Source organism: Chiloscyllium plagiosum, chromosome 38 (assembly GCF_004010195.1).
Source record: "Chiloscyllium plagiosum isolate BGI_BamShark_2017 chromosome 38, ASM401019v2, whole genome shotgun sequence".
In the NCBI taxonomy this organism is placed as follows: Eukaryota; Metazoa; Chordata; class Chondrichthyes; order Orectolobiformes; family Hemiscylliidae; genus Chiloscyllium; species Chiloscyllium plagiosum.
Window position 1 is genome coordinate 17,383,167 of NC_057747.1, and position 21,750 is coordinate 17,404,916.

At 41.3% G+C, this 21,750-nt stretch overlaps 1 protein-coding gene across 3 annotated transcripts in view; it reads left to right on the forward strand.

Moving 5' to 3' along the window:
• The window catches only part of cdhr1a (cadherin-related family member 1a), a 55,997-nt gene that overhangs the window by 10,848 nt on the left and 23,399 nt on the right, over positions 1-21,750 (forward strand). For all 3 annotated transcript variants that reach the window (XM_043679024.1, XM_043679022.1, XM_043679023.1), the window contains exons 9-14: positions 802-880; positions 3,593-3,693; positions 6,651-6,854; positions 8,666-8,818; positions 8,914-9,078; positions 13,881-13,948. In XM_043679024.1, coding sequence (XP_043534959.1) covers positions 802-880; positions 3,593-3,693; positions 6,651-6,854; positions 8,666-8,818; positions 8,914-9,078; positions 13,881-13,948 — 770 coding nt within the window. The remainder of the gene's footprint in view (positions 1-801; positions 881-3,592; positions 3,694-6,650; positions 6,855-8,665; positions 8,819-8,913; positions 9,079-13,880; positions 13,949-21,750) is intronic.

The following is a 21,750-nucleotide window of genomic DNA, read 5'->3' on the forward strand; positions in this document are numbered from 1 at the left end:
TGGAGGAAGAATACACTTTTGTACTTGTGAGTGTGTCATTGTTAAGAGGTGCCAAAAGGAGAACAGCATGAAGTGAACAGGAGCTGTGACAATACTATGGCTTTAAGAGGTATATTTTGTCCTTTTAATTGAAGAGAGGTTTAAAACAGAGTTGCCAAGCAATTTACCAGATCTGCTAGAGTAAACAGCTTGTGAGAACAATAGAAGCAACCTGAATGGGTGTGGTCAAGCTCCCACAGAACCAGGATTTTTAGTTTTAGCTCTCAGCAGTTGCTGTTGGGGTCTTAAGGAATTGAAAGCTATTTCTTCCCCTCTCTGTTACAGCCAAGGTTGTGGGTTCTCTCCCTGGTACTGGAGTTGCATGTGAGACCATCTGTTTTCTGAATTTACCTTCTGCCAAGGGTGCGTTTATGGGATGTTTCTATATTGGAACAGTTAATTAGTAATAGCTACTGTGTCAATTATTCTGTTAAGTTTTCCAACAGAGTTAATTTATTCCAATTTCTTTTTTCTTTTGTTGTATTTTAACTATAGTGGCTCCATCAAAAATGTTTTGCTTTAAATCCAGTAGTCTGATTAATCAAATTGCATCTGGAATGCAATATCTTCCATTTACCTTGAAAACAAGTAAAAGTTAGGGTCTAGACTATCTTCTGAATATTTTGAGAGGGTTTGGTCTGGTCCATAACAGAACTATATTGGAGAAAATAATCAAAATTTTCAGAAAAGACAGACATCAATAATGTATGCCAAAACATATTATTCAGTTTTATACAGACTGTCTATTTGATTTCCTTTTAGGGTTCAGAAATATTTACTGTGATGGCCTATGATGGAGACCGTGGGAACCCCAATCCAATCCGTTACACTATTGCACACGGTAAGTGTTATCATACAATTCAGTGAGATAATAGAAGACTTCAGGAATCAGGCTAACGATTGTTCATTTCATGCATATGCAAGGAGAACAGTCTTATCACCGTGAAATGTAAAACTCTTGTGGGTTGCAAACACTTCCAGTTTCTGTACAAAACAAAACAACATCCATATTACCATTCCCACACTTCACTGTACAGGCGTCTTATATTACCTGTTGTTTTCTCACAGACTTTGCAGGCAATTAGGGGACGTTAGTAGACTCAGTTGGCTGGACAACTGGTTTGTGATGCAAAGTGATGCCAACAGTGTGGGTTCAAATTCTATTCCAGCTGGAGTTAACATATTGGATTCCCTTCACAACCTTACCCTTTGCCTAAGATGTGGTGATCCTTAGGTCAACCACCACCAGTCATTTCTCTCTGAGCCCTATGGTCTGGGAAGATTATGATGACTTTTATGTTTTTCAAAGGCATTGTCTCTAGTTCACCAAAGGCCAACTCTATATTGTTGCTACTGCAGCTTTTATATTTCTAGCCAGCCTTCATACATCTATGGTTCCCATTTAACAGTTACAATATAACTAAACATTTAGCCCTTAACTAATTGAAACTGATTCAACCTTTCCAGAATGCAAGTGGCCTGTATGAAATGTTTGACTACACACTGTGTGGGTCTATAGAGTCCCAAGTTTGAGTGATCTACGTGTTCAAACCCAGACAGCCTAGCCTTGTTGGCATTTTTAAAAATTGCTGATTTATCCTGTTTGACCTTCATGGACTTCGGTAATTGAACAGGGCTGTTCAGTGTGCTTTTTGCTTGCTAACATGTAATTCTAGTGTCTGAGCACCAATTGACACCATGCTGAGAATTTTCAAAATTAAAAGGAACCCAACTCTAAGTTTTAGAGATGAATTCAATGAAATAGGAATAATGTGCTGAAGAATCATGATTATTGTATTAGCTCCCTACCTTGCTGTTATGCTCCCAGCTTATTGTTCCGCTCCAGAAAATTGCTGCATTGACTCTTATAAAGAGCCAACTAATGCTCCATGATGCTGGTGTAAGTGGCTATTGAAACCATAAACCTGGAATCTCAGTAATAAGCTGTGCAGTGATTGGCTTTCTACTCGTTATGATAGTGATGTTACCGGATGTGAAATCTGATTTTCATTTATCCCCACCAGCAATAGAGTCATAGAGTCATTGAGATGGACAGAACGGAAACAAACCCTTCTGTCCAACTAGTCCATACCGACCAGATATCCCAACCCAATCTAGTCCCACCTGCCAGGACCCGGCCCATATTCCTCTAAACCCTTCCTATTCATATATCCATCCAGATGCGTTTAAATATTGTAATTATACCAGCCACCACCACTTCCTCTGGTAACTCATTCCATACACGCACCATGCTCTGCATTAAGTACCAGGTTAGACTGGAGCTGCTTCATGCCAGGTCTTGAGCTGGTGAACAGTGAAATTCTTTGTGAGATACAAGGAAACATTGAAGCAGAAAGTGGATTACATAGTTCAGTGAATGTTTAATGCATGAAGCTCTGATTTCATCATTTCACAGCAGTATTATACAGCAATAAAAGCAACAGTCATTACACATATTCCCATGAAATTGTAACTAGCACTCATCATCCAATGCAATGTGTGAATTAAGTATATATTTCTTCTTTGCTCTTTCTGATGTCACTGGTCCTTCTTTCTTCCTTTCCCACTTTTTTAGTTTTGAAGTACAAGCTCAATTGGTGCAGTAGTGAGGGAGAACTGGTGATTCAATTAGCTCCATTGGTTGGATGGTTGGTTTGCAATGCACTCTGATGCCAATAGCACAGGTTCAATTACCACACTGGCTGAGGTCACCATTAAGGATTTTCCTTCTCAACATTTCCCCTTGCTTGAGGTGTGGTAACCCTCTGGTTAAGCCACCATCAGTTGCCTTTCTCTAACAGGAGAGCAGCCTTATGATCCAGTAAGTCTGTGGTGACTTTTATTAGGAGTGATAGACAAGGTGTTAAGCTAAGTCTGTATAGGTGGATGGAAACGACCCCATAGTTTCCTTGAAAGTTTTATCCCTCAGTCAGCATAACAAAAACAATACCTGGCTCTTATCACATTGCTGTCTATGGCAGCTTACTGTGTGCAAACTGACAGCTGTATTTCCTACATTACAACAGTGGCCATGCAATCAAAGTACTTCATTGGCTGGAGAGTACCTTCAAATGTCATGATATTGCCAAATAAATGCAAATCTTAGTTTTGTCACAACTTGACTGGTTGTAGGGTTTAGAATTTTGTAACATGGGTCTGTGGCGTGATCTGGAGATCTGAATCTGGCTTTAATTATAAAGACTCAATCCCTGTGAACATCCATATCGGGGACTTGCATCAATCTTCAAGTCGTCAATCAATCTCAGGGCTTGGGTACAATTCTCCTTCTCACTTTCTTTCTCTTTTGCTCACATTGTCCAGTTAGAAAAAGAAAAATAGTAAGTGCATAGAATTTTGAAACAAACAACTTCCCAAACAAATGGTAGGTGGAGCAAACAGTTTTCTTGCTGCGGGAAGTGAGGTATCCTTGATTCAATGGTGCAAATAAAAGTGACAATCAGATTAAATTTCAATTTGTATGGTTAGCTTGGTAAAATAGGACTTGTATGATTTTAGTATTGTTCACATCTATCAATAACGTGCAATTTAACAGGAAACGATGGATCTTTTGATATTAATAGCACAACTGGGGCTATTACTCTCCTTCGAACCACAGAGTTTCTTCAGAAGGACATTTACAAACTTCTAATTCAGGTGGGTCAATAAAATCCGTAAATAACCGCAGCCATGTAATAGGTATAAGGATATGAATATTGAAGGTGCCTGAAGTGTTTTGTACCACTATTTTATGAGAGATATTATGGCATAATCAAGCTGATTGCTTGAGTGGGCAAATCCAACACAGGGTCTGCTGTCCATTTAAGTTATAAAGTCAGAAGTCATATGACACCAGGTTATTGTCCAACAAGTTTATTTGAAATCTCATTCTTTCAGAGTGCAGTTCCTTCATCAGATCGTGTCACCTGTTGAAGGAGCAGCGTTTCAAAAGAGTGTGATTTCAGATAAACCTGCTGGATTATAATCTGATGTCATATGATTTCTGACTTTGTCCATCCCAGAGGACTGCAGATAATGGAGAGTCAGAATTGAAAAGTGTGGTGCTGGGAAAGATCAGTAGGTCAGACAGCATCCGAGGAGCAGGAGAATTGACGTTTCAGGCATAAACACTTTGTCCACCCCAATCCAACACTGGCACCTCCAAATCATTTAAGTTACCAAGTGTAAAGATGCAGGAATTGTTCAATGTGGGACCCATGGTTTTCAGCAATGTGTCTAAACACATACAGTGTGTCTGAACAATGACTGACTTACACACTGATACAAACAAATATATTAAATGTTTGTCTAAAAACGTTCAAATTGTGCTACTTGAAGTCGTATAACGGTTTATCAATCAGTTCTCTGAAATTAAACTTGAATATAGCGTAAGAGAATAATAAAATGTTTGAGCCTGTGATATTTTTGAAGAAACCTTGGGAAGATGATTACAGGATAATTGAAGTTATGTGGTTCATGGTAACATCCCTAGCACTAGGCCAGGCATACATGTTTGAACCCACCTATGCTAGAGGTGTGTCATAACATGTCCAAATAGATTGATTAAAAATATAAGTTGTGTTAATGCATAAAAATAAAATTAAAGTAATTTTGCAATACTAATTGATTAAAAATAGGTTGATTAAAATACAAGTAATGTTAATTGCGTAAAAATAAAATTACAGTAATTCAGCTATACTAGTAGCTGACTTCTTGATAAAGAGATTGCAAAGTTCTTTGATGATTCAACATGTTTTCCATTGGAACAGTAAAACAAGTACCAACCCTGTGATTCCCCAGCACCTGATGTTTTCAGCAGAGATGTCAGATTTTCTCAGAGGGAGAGGAGCTGTTGTAATGAGTTGATCTCTATCATACACCTTCCCTCATCTTCCTTTACTGGTATACTATTGGCTGAAGATTGAAGATCACCGTTTGCATTTGCGCTGAGCTGGAAGCAAAGATCAAGCAGTATTGAGGAAAGAAAGATTTGCATTTATATAGTACCTTCCACTATAGCATTTCAGCATGTCCCAAAGCACCTTGCAGACAATAAAGTATTGCACAGTAAATAATTTGCGTACATCAAGGTCCTACAAAGATTAATGTGACTGTGAATAATCCATTTTTGTGAAATTGGCAAAGGGATAAATATTAACCAGAACACCAGGGAGGTCTCCACTTCTCTTCTTTGAAAGAATTCCATGGGACTTTAAAACTTAAGAGGATTGATCTGTGCATTGTAATGTCTGCACAAATTAATTAGGAGCAAGAGTAGGCTATTTGGCTCCTTGATTGCCCTCTGCCTTTCAATAAGATCACGACCGATGTGATTGTGGATTGAGAGTGTGGTGCTGGAAAAACACAGCAGGTCAGGCAGCATCTGAGGAGCAGGAGAATCAACATTTCAGGCATAAACCCTTCATCATGTGATTGTGGCCCCAACCATTCACTCATCTCTGAAAGCCTACCAAGAATCTACCTCTGACTTAAAAGCATTCAACAAATCTGCTTCCACCGTCCTCTGGGGAAGACAGTTCCAAAGATTCATGACTCCCATCACCATCTCTACCGTAAATAGAAGCCCCCTGATTTTTACACTGTGCCCTCTGTTTCTAGTCTATGCCACAGGGGAAACTTCCTTTCCACCCTAGCAAACCTCTCAGGATCTTATATTTCTGAATAAGCCAAGGTCTATATTTTTCTCAACTCCAGTGAGTATCATAAGATGAACGTCCCTTATTCAAGGTTTCAGTTGGTGAATTTTCTCTGAATTGCCATTTACGTTCTTTGGTAAATAAAGAGACCAAGATTGTTCAGAGGAAAGGTCACCGAACTCAAAATATTAATTTTGATTTCTCTCCACAGGTGATGCCAGACCTGCTGAGTTTCTCGAGTTCTTTTTGCCTTTGTATCAGAACTCCAGCATCTGTAGTTCTTTGTTTTATTTCTCGGTATATATTCTATTCCCCTAGAAATAAACAACAATGTTCTAAAAGCCTGCTTAATTATATGCTGTACCTGCAGACTAACTTCATGTAATTCATGTACCAAGGTACCCAGGTCCCTCTGCACCTCAAAGTTCTCTTTTTATTTAAATAATATGCTGCCTTTCTACTCTTCCTGCCAAAGTGGACAATTTATATTTTTTGATATTCTCTATCTACTGAAGTGTTGCCCTCTCACTTAACCTCATACTTTTTAATTGCGTATGTTCTTTTCACAACTTCATAATTTGAACTTCTACGGGTCGTATTTCTTTGGAGGAAAGAAAGTCTGAATTCTCATTGAAATCAGTGTCCATGCATTACCATCATAACTAGCTAGGGATTCAATCTTCTACAGGGATTCATTGAAGTTGCTGTTACTCCAAAACAGTTCAATGTGTTTTTTCTAATCAAAAAATATTTGGACTTAGAACTTCCACAGTAATGCAGCTGAAATGGTAATCTTAGTGAATATAGAGTGCACCATCCCTTTCCACAGTGCACTGCATTGGTGCTTTTGAATCCTGTGTCATTGCAAAAATCAACATGTGTTCCTTCAGATGCAAATAGTGAAATGTAACAATGCAGACACAACTCACCCAGATCTTTTGTTGTGATTCATCCAAGGCCTCAGAGGTTAATCCGGATGTTGATGCACAAACGTTTATGACAGCTATGGTCACAATCCAAGTGGTGGATCTCAACAATCATCGCCCCACTTTTTATGGTGAGAATGGTCCCCAGTCACAATTTGAGATCACAATGCATGAACATCCCCCGGAAGGAGAGATACTGCGCGGACTGAAAATAACAGTAAATGACTCTGATCAGGTTTGTCTACTTGTTTGACATTTGAAGTTTACAGTGTGCATCACAGACTAAATTTGAGAGGGCACGATTTGGAACGAGAATTCCATTTTATGAATTTTCATGGAATTGCAAAATGGTCTCTGCCAGCATCCCTTTAAAATTATCTCACAAATAGATTGCCATCTACTGGTTTAAAAAAATCCTTCAAAATCTCTGCTCTTAAGTGATGTTAGAAATATTTGCAGTGAAGTTTGTTTTTTTATTTTTATCAGTCAGTTGATAATATTAGTCATTCTAAATATTCTGTACCTGTTTCTTGCTTTTAACAAAGTATTTTCTGTTGACACACTTGGATTTTCTGGGTTGCTGTTCAGATTGACACCTGAGTTATATTGGAAACCAGGAGTATCCTTTATTACTGCAAGTCAGCTTGGCAAATCATTGACACCCAAACTAAAGCAGCATAAGTGGTACCTTTGCTGATCTGGTGGCAAGTGGAATTTAGAGGCGAAGTCTCCCAAGCAATGAAAGTCATCTTCAAAGTAACAGACATCACTTGTTAAGTGGTCAAAGCAAACTCACAGATTGAGTACTGTGAGCACAAGTATTTCACATAACTAGACAAGCGCGCAGGAAAGTGTGAGAGGTCAGTGCTTTACCTGTCATTTGCTCAATCCCCCAGATCACTTGCCTTGCTTTCACTGCCGAGTTCCAGGAAACACATGAAACTTGTGCACCCACTGTTATAGAGTTGTAGCCATAGAATCATAGAGATCCACAGCACAGAATAAGGCCCTTCAGCCTATCATGTCCATGCCAGCCATAAATAACCACCTAACAGTAAATTGTTCAGACCCAACACAGGTTCCTTTGGGATTCAATGAGGCACTTCCAGTTAGAGTAAATGCCCATTATGCCTCACTCTCTGTCTCCTACTGCTCAGTTAATTTTTTAATCAAGTCAATTATTAACCTTCAATTCCATGGGCTTCCAATGTAACTACTATTTTTGTTATGAGGGACTTTATTGATGTTTTTTCTGGAAATAGACATACCCCTTGACCATTGCTTTAGCCACTTCTTCAAAACAATCCTATTAGCTTAATTAGACATCATCTTTACACATCAATGCTAGCTCTCTCTGCTTAGATGGACAATGTTTACAATCTCTCCATCTTTAAGCAAAGACTTGAGAAATTATAGAATGCAGTAAAACTAATATACCATGATCATGTATTGAAAGCAACTAATTTCTGAGGGTTTATGCTTCCCTGTAAAACAGTGAATTTTGGAGTGAGTGTGCACTCTTATGGTAGTAGAATGTCCAGTCCCTGCTAATCTATCATTAAGGCTCCTAGGTGGCCTTGAGGAACTTGTGTGTCCTAACTGGACTTGTTTGTCTTATGAAGGACTAATGTCTGTTTGGGACCATTGGAGGACACACCTGTCTGATTCATCAGCCCAATACTGTATAACGGATTGTAGGCTTGTATTTCATTTCCTGAATTTTGTTGACTGAATCAAATTTAAATGACAATTAAACCTTGGCTAAAAAATGTCAGTGAGTGCTCAAAGGCTTCATAAGTAAAAACCTCCCTATGCCAAATATTAAAAGGGCATGATGTTTAAACAAAACAATTTCCCTAGACCAGTTTTCATTTGTTTACAATTGTATAGGCATTTTGCTGTCATGGCTGTGAAGGATTCAGAAAATTGTGCAGAAATCTTCAGTAAAGAAAAGATTTTCTAAACATCTTCCTTAGGACAGAATTTCTTTAATGTGCTGGCAGTAATAAATACAGACCTAACAAATCTCTGACATTTTGACTTCAGGGAACAAATGCACAATTCAACCTCAGGCTAGAGGGCCCCGATGGTATTTTCCGCATTATTCCCCAAATTATCATCAATGAGGCACAAGTCACAATAATAGTGGAGAACTCGACTGCTATTGACTATGAAATAATCCAATTGTTTCGTTTTAAGGTAAGTGAATTATACTATCTGAGCAACTTTTGTCAAATTTATTTTAGTTTTGGAGATTTTGCAACTTCAATTAATGCATTGTCACTTCCCTTTAGCTCCTTGCTATTGAATCAGACACTCCAGAAAAGTTTAGTTCCACGGCTGACATTATCATTCAGCTGCTGGACACAAACGACAATATTCCTAAATTCACTTCCGAGTTCTACATTGCACGGATTCCAGAAAACTCTCCTGGGGGTTCTCCTGTTATATGTGTTACGGTAAGTGAAGGATATTTGTTCGATAATCTTGCAAACATTTATTTTAAGTAGTTCCCCTGGTGGCTCAGTTGGTTGAGGCAGTGGGCTAATTAAACTCCCTGATCTGCCAGTCCCAAATTTGACATCTAGGGTTAGATTTTCCACTTGGGGTTGGGGCTACAATGTTGGATCAGATGTGCATCTCCATAGCCACCCAACACTGGCCATTAGTAGCCAGAGGGAACACCCACTGTTCCATTAAGGATGGTGGGATGGTTTGCAAGCCTTGATCCTTGGTGAGGTGCTAATTACTGAAGAGGGAGAAAAAGAGAGAGCACTTCACAACAGAGGTGACTTCTGAAATGCTATTGGGCCACAAACATGAAGGGGGAGTCCTCTAGCTATAGACGTGGCCCATTAGTCATGTCTACTGGAGTTGGGGGTCCCTTGTGGGTTAAAGCAGTCACCTCTACCTTGTCCTTTCATTTCCCACTCCCTCCCCTCAGTGCCTATGTTTCAGCTGCAAATCTTGTCTCATCTGGAGTTGGAAAGTTCCAGCAAACCGGAAATGTTAGCCCCTTACCTACCCCAATTTGTGAAAATGTCTCAGCAATGGGATGATTCCTGCAAACAAGGGAGGCACTTCCGGGTCTCATTCCATTGGCCTTAGTTAGCTGACCTCAGCCCAGCAGTATGATTGTTTGTAAGGCTCCTTGGTATACTGCAACACGTGACTCCTACCCAGTATTCATTGGGTCATAACACAGTGGATGGATGTGGGATTGGGACCCTGTTGGATTGCTCTTCATTCTTGAATAGCCTGATTAGAGCATCCTGCTGCGAAATCCAAATGAAATTAAATTAGGGTTCCCTTGTCATAATCTTGCCTCCTCTAAATGGATTCAACAACGGCCATAGGCACTGATTTTCGCAAACCAACTTGATAGGTGGCACGGTGGCTCAGTGGTTACCACTCCTCCTCACAGATCCAAGGATCTGTGTCCAATTCCAGCTTCGGTTGACTGTCCGTGTGGAGTTTGCACATTCTCCTCATGTCTGCGTGGGCTTCCCACGGGTGCTCTGGTTTCTTCTTACAATCCAAAGATGTGTAGGTTAGGTGGATTGGCCATGCTAATTTGCTTGTAGTGTCCAGGGATGTGTGGGTTATGTGGATTAGCCTTTGGAAAATACAAGGATAGAGGGGGAGTGTGGGTCAGGTGATATGTCTTCAGAGGGGAGGTGTGGAACTGGATGGACCCAATGACCTGCTTCCATGCTGTAGGGCTTCTATGATCAGAAAATCTTCAGTGAGTGAAGTCCAATATTAAATGGTCACTACCAGGGCTTCCCCACAATTGGGTTCCCTGGCAGTGACATCCCAACCATGGAGTGAGAGAGAGTTGCCAGTTCTGAAGAAGGGTCACTGGACCCGAAATGTTAACTCTGCTATCTCTCCACAGATGCTACCAGACCTGCTGAGTTTGCCCAGCAATTTCTATTTTTGTTTGTAATTATTTTAAGGTGTTTACTCAATACAACATAAACCAACAGTATAAACTTTTTATCCATTAACACTGTAGGGGTGCTCCCTAACTCTTGATTATAATCCAATGCTTCCTTGAAGTTGATGTATTTAGGAAACTTTACAAATTATTTTATGACCTTCTTAAAGAAAATTAGTTTCACAGGTCCATCTGAATCTAGTTTGAAATTCAAATTCCAAAATGTAATAGATATGTATTAAGCACCTTTTATTATATAATATTTAATAGCCATTTCTATTTTCCCTGCCATCACAAACCACATATAAAGTAACTGGATTCATATGTAAATTAGTCCAGCAAGGTTAGCAAGACTCCTATCCTGAGGGATGTTAGTGAACAATTCTGATTGTACAACAATACAATCAATATAATCATCCTCTGGTGCTGGCCTATAAATCTCACTGATGAAATTTTGACTTGTGACCTATAGATTGTTAATCCGGCAGCTGCAGCAACCTTTTTAATAACTGACACCAACAGGATCAGGAGTGTGTAATTGATCAAATATTCTGAATAATCAATCATGCAGTAAAACCTGCCCAAGCAAAGTTTCGAGATATCAACAACAAGAACAGAAATTGCTGGAAAGCTAAGCAGGTCAGGCAGCATCTGTGAAGAGAAATCATAGTTAATGTGACCCTTATTCAGAACTGATGGTAGGTAGGAAAATATGGGGTTTTATGCAGAAGATAGGTTCCTGGAGGGGGTAAGGAGTAAATGATAGGTGGATGTAGAGCCAGAGAGAGAGAAAAACCATTGGACAGACAAAGGAGTGGATAATGATTTGGCTAGGAGGACAAATAGCTGTTAATGGAGACTGTTAGTGGCTAACAATGCGTTGTGTATAATAACAGACTATGTATTACAAGGTTGTGTGTGTGTGTGTGTATATATATATATATGCTAGGATACAGGAGACTTCAAGCTTTAAAGTTGTTGAAATTGATATTGTCCCAAAGGCTGCAGGGTCCCCAAACAGAAAATGAGATGCTGTTGTTCAAGCTTATGCTGAGCTTCACTAGAGCACTGTAGCAACCCCCAGACAAAGATATTGGCCAGGGAACAGAGTGATGTGTTGAAGTGGCAGGCGATTGGAAGCTCACGGTAGTTTTTGTGGGCAGACCATAGTTGTTCTGCGAAGTGGTCACCCAGTCTATGATTTGTTTCCCCTGTGTAGAGGAGACCACACTGTGAGCACCAAATGCAATAGACTAGATTGTGTGCAGTGCAAGTAAAGCGCTGCTTCACCTGGAAGGTATGTTTGTGTTCTTGGATACTGAAGAGGGAGGAGGTAAATGGGCAAATGTTATACCTTCGGTGATTGTAGGGGAGGGCGCCGTGGAGCTGTCAGGAGGTGTTGGGGTGATGAGTGGACCAGGGTATCCCAGAGAGAACAGTCCTTGCGAAAGAAAGACATGAGAGGGGAGGGAAATATGTGTCTGGTTGTGGCATCTCGATGGAGGTGGCAGAAATGGTGGCTAATGATCTTCTGGATGTGGATACTGGTGGGATGGGAGGTAAGGACAAGGGTAACCTTATTACTGTTGTGGGAGGAAAGAGAGGGGGCGGGGGTAAAGTGCAAGTTGGACCCAGATGAGAGCCCTGTCCTGGGGAATCCTCGGTTGAGGAAGAAGGTGGACATTTCAGAGGCTCCCTTGTTGAAGATGGCATCATTGGAACAAATGCGACAGATATGGAGGAACTGGGAGAATAAAATAGATCTTTTATAGGAAGCAGGATATGAGGATATATTGTCCAGGTAGCTGTGGGAGTCAGTGGGTTTATAGTGGATATTGGTGGCTAGTCTATCCCCAGAAATAGAAACGGAGATGTCGAGAAAAGGGAAGGGAGGAGTTAGAGATGGACCAGGTAAAAGTGAGAGCAGGGAGGAAATTGGAAGTGAAATTGATGATCCTTTCCAATTCCGGAATGAGAAAGGGAAACAGCACTGATGATATCATTGATATATCAGAGAAGGAGTTGTGGGTGGGGGCTGGAATAGGACTGGAAAAGGATTGTTCCACATACCCCACAAAGAGACAGGCATAACTAGGGCCCATGTTGATACCCATGGCCAACTCTCTGACCTGAAGAAAATGAGAGGAGATAAAAAAGAAGATGTTGAGGGTGAGGACGAGCTCAGCCAAGTGGAGGAGGGTGGTTGGGGCGGGGACAGTTCAGGCCTTTGGTCAAAGAAGCAGAGAGTCCTGAGACCATGCTGGTAGAGGTGGATGTCTAGAGGGATTGCACATCCATGGTGAAGAGGAGGCAACTGGAGGGATTGCACATCCATGGTGAAGAGGAGACAACTGGAAGGATTGCACATCCATGGTGAAGAGGAGGCAACTGGAGCCTGCAAACTGGAAATTCCAAAACTGGTGTAAGGCATCAGAGGGCATCAACATTCCTCAAAACATCTGTGTAAAATCATCAACACACCTCCTAAAAGCAGAGTAAAACATACAGTAAATAACAGAAACGTGGGCGGCACGGTGGCTCAGTGGTTAGCACTGCTGCCTCACAGCAGCAGGGTCCCAGGTTCAATTCCAGCCTTGGGCAGCTGTCTGTGTGGAGTTTTCACATTCTCCCAGTGTATGTGTGGGTTTCCTCCCACCGTCCAAAGATGTGTAGGTCAGGTGAATTGGCCATGCTAAATTGCCCATAGTGTTAGGTGCATTAGTCAAAGAGAAATGGGTCTGGGTGAGTTGCTGTTCGGAAGGTCGGTGTGGACTTGTTGGGCCAAAGGGCCTGTTTCCACACTGTAGTGAATCCAATCGAATGCAGGAGGTATACACAACACTGTTATACTTCATTTACAGCATAATTGTGTTAGATCATGGTATTTGGTGTATATAATTTTTGCCAGTTTATCAAGGGTGCCATTTGATTAGGTACCAGTTAAAACAAAGTTTGCTGTACATCTATTGGCATTTGAAGTGACCCTCCTTTAGTACACATCTTCCCTCTTGCTCACTAATGTCAATTCCCTTTATGTTGGTAAATATATTTTCAAAATAAGCCTAAGGTATACAAGAATTCTTATTTTCTGTTCTAAACTTTATGAACAAAACAAATGGAATTTGGAGAACAAAAGTAAGGGAACAATTCAGATGTAAGGTAGCAATTCAGGTCATTGAACCATTCAACATGTGGCATTAAGTGACTGTGAGCTGCTTTTTCTATTTAGTTTTGTAGCATGCTGGTAATTAACTATCAAATAGATAATTATATAAATAGTATTTATGTTGTCATAATCCTAGAATTTGATTATCTTCACAGGCAAATGATGCCGACTCAGAAATGTGGGGAGATGTGAAGTATTCCATATATGGAACAGGAGCTGATCTGTAAGTAATGTTTTTGATTTGCTTTTCATTTCACAGAAAAGGTGGAGGGATGGGTAACACAATTTTTGCAATTAGAAACAAAATCCAGTTAAACAAAACTAAAATTGCTTGGATTTTGATTGGATTCTTCCCTTGACAGATACACTGGCTTGCTGAATAAGTATCTGGGAAGTCTGTTTTCCTCATTTATTTCCAAATCTAATGTAAATTGCATCAAAATGCAAGACTCTTCTTTTTTTTAAAGGTATTTTTAGTGAAAAAAGAAAATTTTAAAGATTTTTTTACAAAATTACGAAAGTAATACAAACAAGTGTAAGCACCAATATAGAATTAAATAAATAAGAAAAACAAATAACAAAAAAAGGGAAAAAACCCAACTAACACTAATGTATCCTACAAACAACCAAAACATAAAATAGGATATCATACATTACTAGCAGTAAACAACCAAATAATTAAATAACTAGATACATGCTCAAAATAGATTTACATCAAGAAATAATAAAACCCGAATTTATATGGGATTCCTCCTCCCGGGGATCCCCGAACCAGCCAGGATCATTACCACAGCCAAACAAAAGCTCTGGACAGTATGGCCGAAATATCTGTGTCGATATAGTTCAAAAGCATTTATATATGTTTTATATAAATGCAAGACTCTTCTATGCAACACCATGATTGGAACAGTAACTCTTGCCTCCACATATGTGCAAACAAGTGAACATTTACCAGATCTTCCTGTGAAGAAAATTCACCTTTTCAGTTTTGTAGCATAAATCATTTTCCAGTCTGTCAACATCACCTGATGAACTATATACATTCTCGAGTTCAACAAGAGAAGCTTTCTTATGAAAAATGAAATTATGAATACGTTCTGGGCTGATACGTTCTGCAGTGGAAGTGGATATTACTTGTGGAGAATTTGTTACAGGAGGAAAAAATTGGGGTGGAACTTAAATCCAACATACTTTCACCCAGTTGGCATCACAGCTCAGATTTTGATTAGAGGAATCAAGCTGGTATTCCACCCAGTCTTCCTTTATCTGGAGCTAGGTTTGAGTGGAGAGAGGGGATATGTTTTGGTGTAGGGCATGACTAGGGTTTGCTCACTAGTGTTAGGTGCATTAGTCAGAGGGAATCTTGAGTTAGTGTGCTCTCACTTTAAGCCCAATAAAGACAACTATTGACAGTGAGCATCATAAGACCATAAGACCATAAGACATAGGAGTGGAAGTAAGGCCATTCGGCCCATCGAGTCCACTCCACCATTCAATCATGGCTGATGCACATTTCAGCTCCACTTACCAGCGTTCTCCCCGTAGCCCTTAATTCCTCTAGACAACAAGAATCTATCAATCTCGGCCTTGAAGACATTTAGCGTCCCGGCTTCCACTGCACTCCGTGGCAATGAATACCACAGGCCCACCACTCTCTGGCTGAAGAAATGTCTCCGCATTTCTGTTCTGAAATAACCCCCTCTAATTCTAAGGCTGTGTCCACGGGTCCTAGTCTCCTCGTCTAACGGAAACAATTTCCGAGCATCCACCTTTTCCAAGCCATGTATTATTTTGTACATCTCTATTAAGTCTCCCCTTAATCTTCTAAACTCCAACGAATACAATCCCAGTATCCTCAGCCGTTCCTCATATGTTAGACCTGTCATTCCAGGGATCATCCGTGTAAATCTCCGCTGGACACGTTCCAGTGCCAGTATGTCCTTCCTGAGGTGTGGGGACCAAAACTGGACACAGTACTCCAAATGGGGCCTAACCAGAGCTTTATAAAGTCTTAGTAGTACATCTCTGCTATTATATTCCAACCCTCTTGAGATAAGAGACAACATTGCATTCGCTTTCTTAATCACAGACTCAACCTGCATGTTTACCTTTAGAGAATCCTCGACTAGCACTCCCAGATCCCTTTGTGCTTTAGCTTTATTAATTTTCTCACCATTTAGAAAGTAGTCAATGCTTTTATTCTTTTTGCCAAAGTGCAAGACCTCCCACTTGCTCACGTTAAATTCCATCAGCCACTTCCTGGACCACTCTCCCAACCTGTCAAGATCCTTCTGCAGCCTCCCCACTTCCTCAGTACTACCTGCCTGTCCACCTAACTTCGTATCATCGGCAAACTTCGCGAGAATGCCCCCGGTTCCCTCATCCAAATCGTTAATATATAATGCGAACAGCTGTGGCCCCAGCACCGAACCCTGCGGGACACCGCTCGTCACCGGCTGCCATTCTGAAAAAGAACCTTTTATCCCAAAGAACCTTTTGAACAGTGTCTTGATGCAATTTGTTTTGTGTGTGTTGGGGGTGGTTGCTTTCGTAGTTTAGGACTTGGTCTGTGTGTGTGGCTTTCCTGTGTACCTTAGTGGTGAAATCTCCAGGGAAACCAGGGAGTCCTGAACCTGGGGTCACAGTCAAAGGATACATTGTGGGACTGAGATGAGGAGAAATTCTTCACCCAGACCTGGTGAGCCTGTCACAGAAAATTGGTGAGGCCAAAACATTGAATATTTTCAAGAAGAGGTTAGTTACGGTGGGATCAAAGGGTATGGTGGGAAGGTGGGAACAGGAAGACTGAGTTGGATGATCAGCCATGATCATACTGAACATTGGAGCAGCCTCAAAGGGCCAAATAGTCTACTGTTGCTTCTACTTCCTGTGTTTGTGCCCCCTTGCTGTTGTTGTTGTATGCACACAGCAAGGGGAGTGTGTAGAGTAAGAGCTCGGTGTGCTGTAGTATGGACTTTCTGAGCAGGCAATGCCTGGTCTGATTGGCTCCTTTCTGTTCTCAGTTAGCTATGGCAGTGGAGGAGCTAACATTGGCCTTTTCTCACCCGGGAGAAAGTGAGGACTGCAGATGCTGGAGATCAGAGTCGAAAAGTGTGGTGCTGGAAAAGCACAGCAGGTCAGGCAGCATCTGAGGAGCAGGACAATTCTCTTTTTGACAGTTTGCTCCCCCTGGACCAACGTGGACAGTGACAGCATTCCTGATGATCCAGCTACGGGAGGTGATCCTTTAGAGAGGTTGGGACCACGTTAGCCAATCAGAGCCTTTTAGTCAAATAACATCCTGGCATTTCTGCTCCCAGTACCTGCATAAATAATGGCCAACTGGTTGAGGTATTAGAGGGAACCCTCTGCCTGAGGCAAAAGGAGGAGAAGTGAAAACCCTCAGGCATCATTCCGGGCACTAGGCAATTCCAAGGTTGGAACTTCCCAAAATCATTTGAACCTTCTCAAGTCTATTTGAACACGGGTCATTTCCCAAAGTATTTCTGATAACCCCCAGGCCCAATCTTGACCTAAAGTGTGAAATTTGTACTTTCCTTGTCTGGAGTGAAATCTTCAATTGGTATGTGGCTGTTCATTAAAGTTTCTATCTTCGATTACAATGAGGCCGAATTGTGACAAGGTGGGGACCGCACACACAGTGGAGACGTTGAGAAAGACATGGGGAGGATTGATCCATTCCAGACATGATAGAAGGCACTGTTTCCTCTTGAGGACAGGATACGTATTCCTGTGCGACCACATGCTTTTTAGTTTGTCACATGTGCACACTAGCTATTGCATGAGTTAGTTCTCACCTCATAGTGAGGGAAACAAAGAAACGGACAGAGAGAGTGAGTGTGAGAAAGAGGAAGGGAGAGAAGTTTAATGGGACATAGAGAGAAACAGAAGCACACAAGGAATAAGACAGAAAGGAACAATTAAAAACCTGAGCGAATCTCAGATAATTTACCCTAATGTATGTTCACTTCAATCTAAGAGCACCATTTTGATTTATTTTTCTTTATTCATTTGTGGGATGTGGGTGTCGCTGGCTGGGCCAGTATTTTATTGCCTGTCCCGAGTTCCCCCTGAGAGGGTGGGGGTGAGCTGTCTTCTGGAACCGCTGCTGAGCTGTAGGTAGACCCACAATAGTGTTAGGGAGGAAATTCTAGGATTTCGATCCAGCGACAGTGAAGGAATGGTGATATATTTCCACTTCAGGATGGTGAGAGGCTTAGAGGTGAACTTGAAGGTGGTGGTGTTCCCATATATCTGCTGCCCTTGTCCTTCTAGATGGAAACGGTTGTGGGTTTGGAAGGTTGTACTCATTCATGGGATGTGAGCACTGCTGGACAAGAAAATGCACATTCCAGACAGAGATTGTGTGACAGTCTCTTCACCACACAGTGAGTGTGACACACAGAGACCAGACATACTGAAGGATTTGACAGGAAGTGCCCTTCTCACCAGCAGCTACGCCACGCTGTGCTGTTGAATGGTTCTGGCTTTGTCCTCACAGTAACAAGTCTTCAGCCAGACAGTGGTTAGCACTGCTGCCTCACAGCGCCAGAGACCCGGGTTCAATTCCCGCCTCAGGCGACTGACTGTGTGGAGTTTGCACGTTCTCCCCGTGTCTGCGTGGGTTTCCTCCGGGTGCTCCGGTTTCCTCCCACAATCCAAAAAAAATGTGTGGGTCAGGTGAATTGGCCATGCTAAATTGCCCGTAGTGTTAGGTTAAAGGGGTAAATGTAGGGGTATGGGTGGGTTGCGCTTCGGCGGGTCGGTGTGGACTTATTGGGCCGAAGGGCCTGTTTCCACACTGTAAGTAATCTAATCAAGTAATCTAAAAAAAAAGGTCTCACTCTGTTATGGGGTGGGTCAAGGATCCAAAAATTTTAAATCCATTCTTTTTAAATGAGTTTATAATTTCATTATAAATAATGCACAGAGGAAATGTTCTCCTAGCATCCATTCTCTTCCCCCGATAGTAGGTAAGAACACAAAAACGCTTCAACTCAATGCAGGGCTCACCTGGAAGGGCTGTTGGCACAGGTGAACATCTTCCTCGAGGTTTAATCATTGAGCTCCTGATTCCAAGCACTCCCTACCCTCACACTTTTGCCATTGACCTCCTGAACTGTTCAAAAAGAAAGTAAAAAGAAAATGTGTTTATTTTCTTCCAAGTGATTAATCTTTTGTTGTGATTATAATGAGGTCAGGCAGCTGGACCTCATAGGATATGAGTTCCTGGATTGGGGCTGTTAATCTGGTACGATCAGGGAGCACTGGCTGTCAGAGAAAAGAGGCGTATCAGAGATTCTGATACTGTGGGAGCTGACTCTGACGAGACAAGAGTCAAAGACTTTCCATGTGTAAATAAAGGGCTACTCTGGGGAGTTATTTTACTTTAATGCTTGGACAACTTTGAAATGTTGGCATCTCCAAGACATCCCACTGTACATTGTCCTGTATCAAAGTGGTCAACAAATTATCATTATTAGATTGGAGACAAGTACCAGTGTGCATTCAAAATAATGGATTTGTTTTTAAACGGTGCACTCCACAATAGCAAGCCTGCCAGCTGTGGAATTCACTTAGAAGTTGTCATTTGGTAGCCCAAAACTTTCAGTATTGCTATAAAACATACATGTTTTGTTGAAGCTTTTTGTCTTGAGCTCATCAGGGCAAGTTCCAACAAAATACAAAGTAAAGGGAAAACAACATTTGTAGTGCATGAGAAGAGATTGTCAATTGGTTGGCAAGTGACACAATTGTTAGAAGCTTTGTTGTTTACCATGGCCCAAGCCATTGTTTACTGTGTACGCCTGATGCTAAAATAGGGCACATCAAAGGATAATGGCCACCCTGAGCTGATCATTGCTGAATTTTGTGCAAGGTCATGAATGGGCCCGAGGCTGTCACCTACATTCTCTCTAGTTTTTGCTTCCCCAGTGTGAATCTCTGAGGTCCATGCACGACAGCAGCTTCCAGAACTGCAAGGCAATGCATCCGTACTCCAATCAGTATGCATGGACCCTCTGAGCAGCTGTGCGGCCACACAGACTTAGAGGGAACAGAGGCCATCACTATTCATCCTGGAAAAGTGCCCAGTAATCTTTTATTTCAAAAATGTACTTTATTCATGAAAAATATCTTTGTATATATATATTGCCACAAATCAGTTTGGTTCTGTATAGTATCATAGGTGAAAGCGGAGACTGCAGAAGGGCTCATAACCGAAACGTCAAATCTCCTGCTCCTGGGATGCTGCCTCACCTGCTGTGCTTTTCCAGCACTCTCTCAACTTTGTATAGTAGCATGTCAAGTAAACATTCTGGTGATGAGGCATTCTGCCAAACGACTTTGACAGTCTGATCACGGAACCATGCAACATGATCCACCCTCTCCTTTTCCCACAGGTTCTCAAAGATGCTAACTGCTGACCACTTTCTGAAGGACTTGTGGTCAAAGGTGTTTTTCTTTGCAAATTTCCCTACAAAGGACAGGTGATACAGCATTTACCCTGTGAGCAATATTTGAGCAACAGTTGAAGCTAGCTGTTTTATGCTGTTATTATACACTAGACTTGACCAATCAAAGTCAACCTGCCTTGAATAAATATGAAAAAAGGTTAGCAACTCACTGTTAGTCATCATTAACTGGTGCATTCTTCATGGCTGACAATCAATTAGTATCCTCCTCAAATAGAGTATTTCTTGCAAATTGCCCTGATGAGATGAAAGATTTTAACTAATTGTGTCTTTTCATCAGCAATATTTAAATTCATTCATACATGACAGCTGTACCTGCTGATGTGAGTGTTGGATGGCGCACAATCTTAAAATTATAAAAACCATAATCTGAATAACTATAATGTCTCCTGAAGCATTTCTGTTGGTACTGCTGCCTTGCTGAGAGACTTTCTCATTGTATTGCATTTGTCTGAAACTCCTTTCTCTCCCATTTTATGAACAAAATTATTTTAAACTGTTTGACAACTCCAAAAGTGGCAATGACAGGAATTTCAATCAGGCGTCTTCAATATTTATACTCACAAGTCTAACAGTGTAATTTCAGGGTTGATGTGCCATCATTTTGTGTCTCTTTCTCCATTGCGCTCTTTATTCTTTGTTAGGCAAGTCTCTCAATAATGTACACTTAGCAAAGTGGTTCACAGACTAAGTGTACAGTGAACTAAGTGTGCTTCATTGTCCCAGTGGCCAAGTGTTTGTTTGTATGTTGTCACAGTAAATGACTTAGCTTTTAGTCAGCTGGTCCAGTTTGGATGAATAAACATGCCAAACAGGCCTTTTCCTGAAACAAATGTTCAAGAATATTATAAAGCAATGTCCAAATTACATTCTTCACAAAATTCTATTTCATTTTAATTGTAATTGGACATAAAATATTGCAGATACTGGAAATCTGAAATAAAAGCAGAAAGTGCTGAAAAATTCAGCAGGTTTGTGGCAGCACCTGGAGGGAGAGAAACAGAGTTAAGAGTTGGGGATGGCACGGTGGCTCAGTGGTTAGCACTGCTGCCTCACAGTGCCAAGGACCCATGTTCAGTTCCTGCCTTGGGTGACCGTCTGTGTGGAATTTGCACATTCTCCTCCCACAATCCAAAGATGTGTAGGTTAGGTTGGATTGGCCATGCTAAATTGCCCATAGGGTCAAGGGTAAATGTATGGTAGGGGAAATGAGTGTGACGAGGGTTGCACTTCGGAGGGTCGGTGTGGACTTGGAGGGCCTGTTTCCACACTGTAGGGAATATATATTTAATCTAGCATTTTGAGTCCTATGACTGTTCTTCAGAGCTACACCTACACAGTCTGCATCATGAAGATAACAGTCCCTCCAAATGTCACCCTCTCTTCCACCTCTTTGAAAATATTGACAAGACTGCCACCGTTCAAAAGCTCAGGCATTGATATTCAGTGGGTATTCAGCTAGATTACACTTGGGACTACATTCAGGTGAGCACAGCACTGTAGCTGGCCAAGGAAGAAATGCATCAGGTCA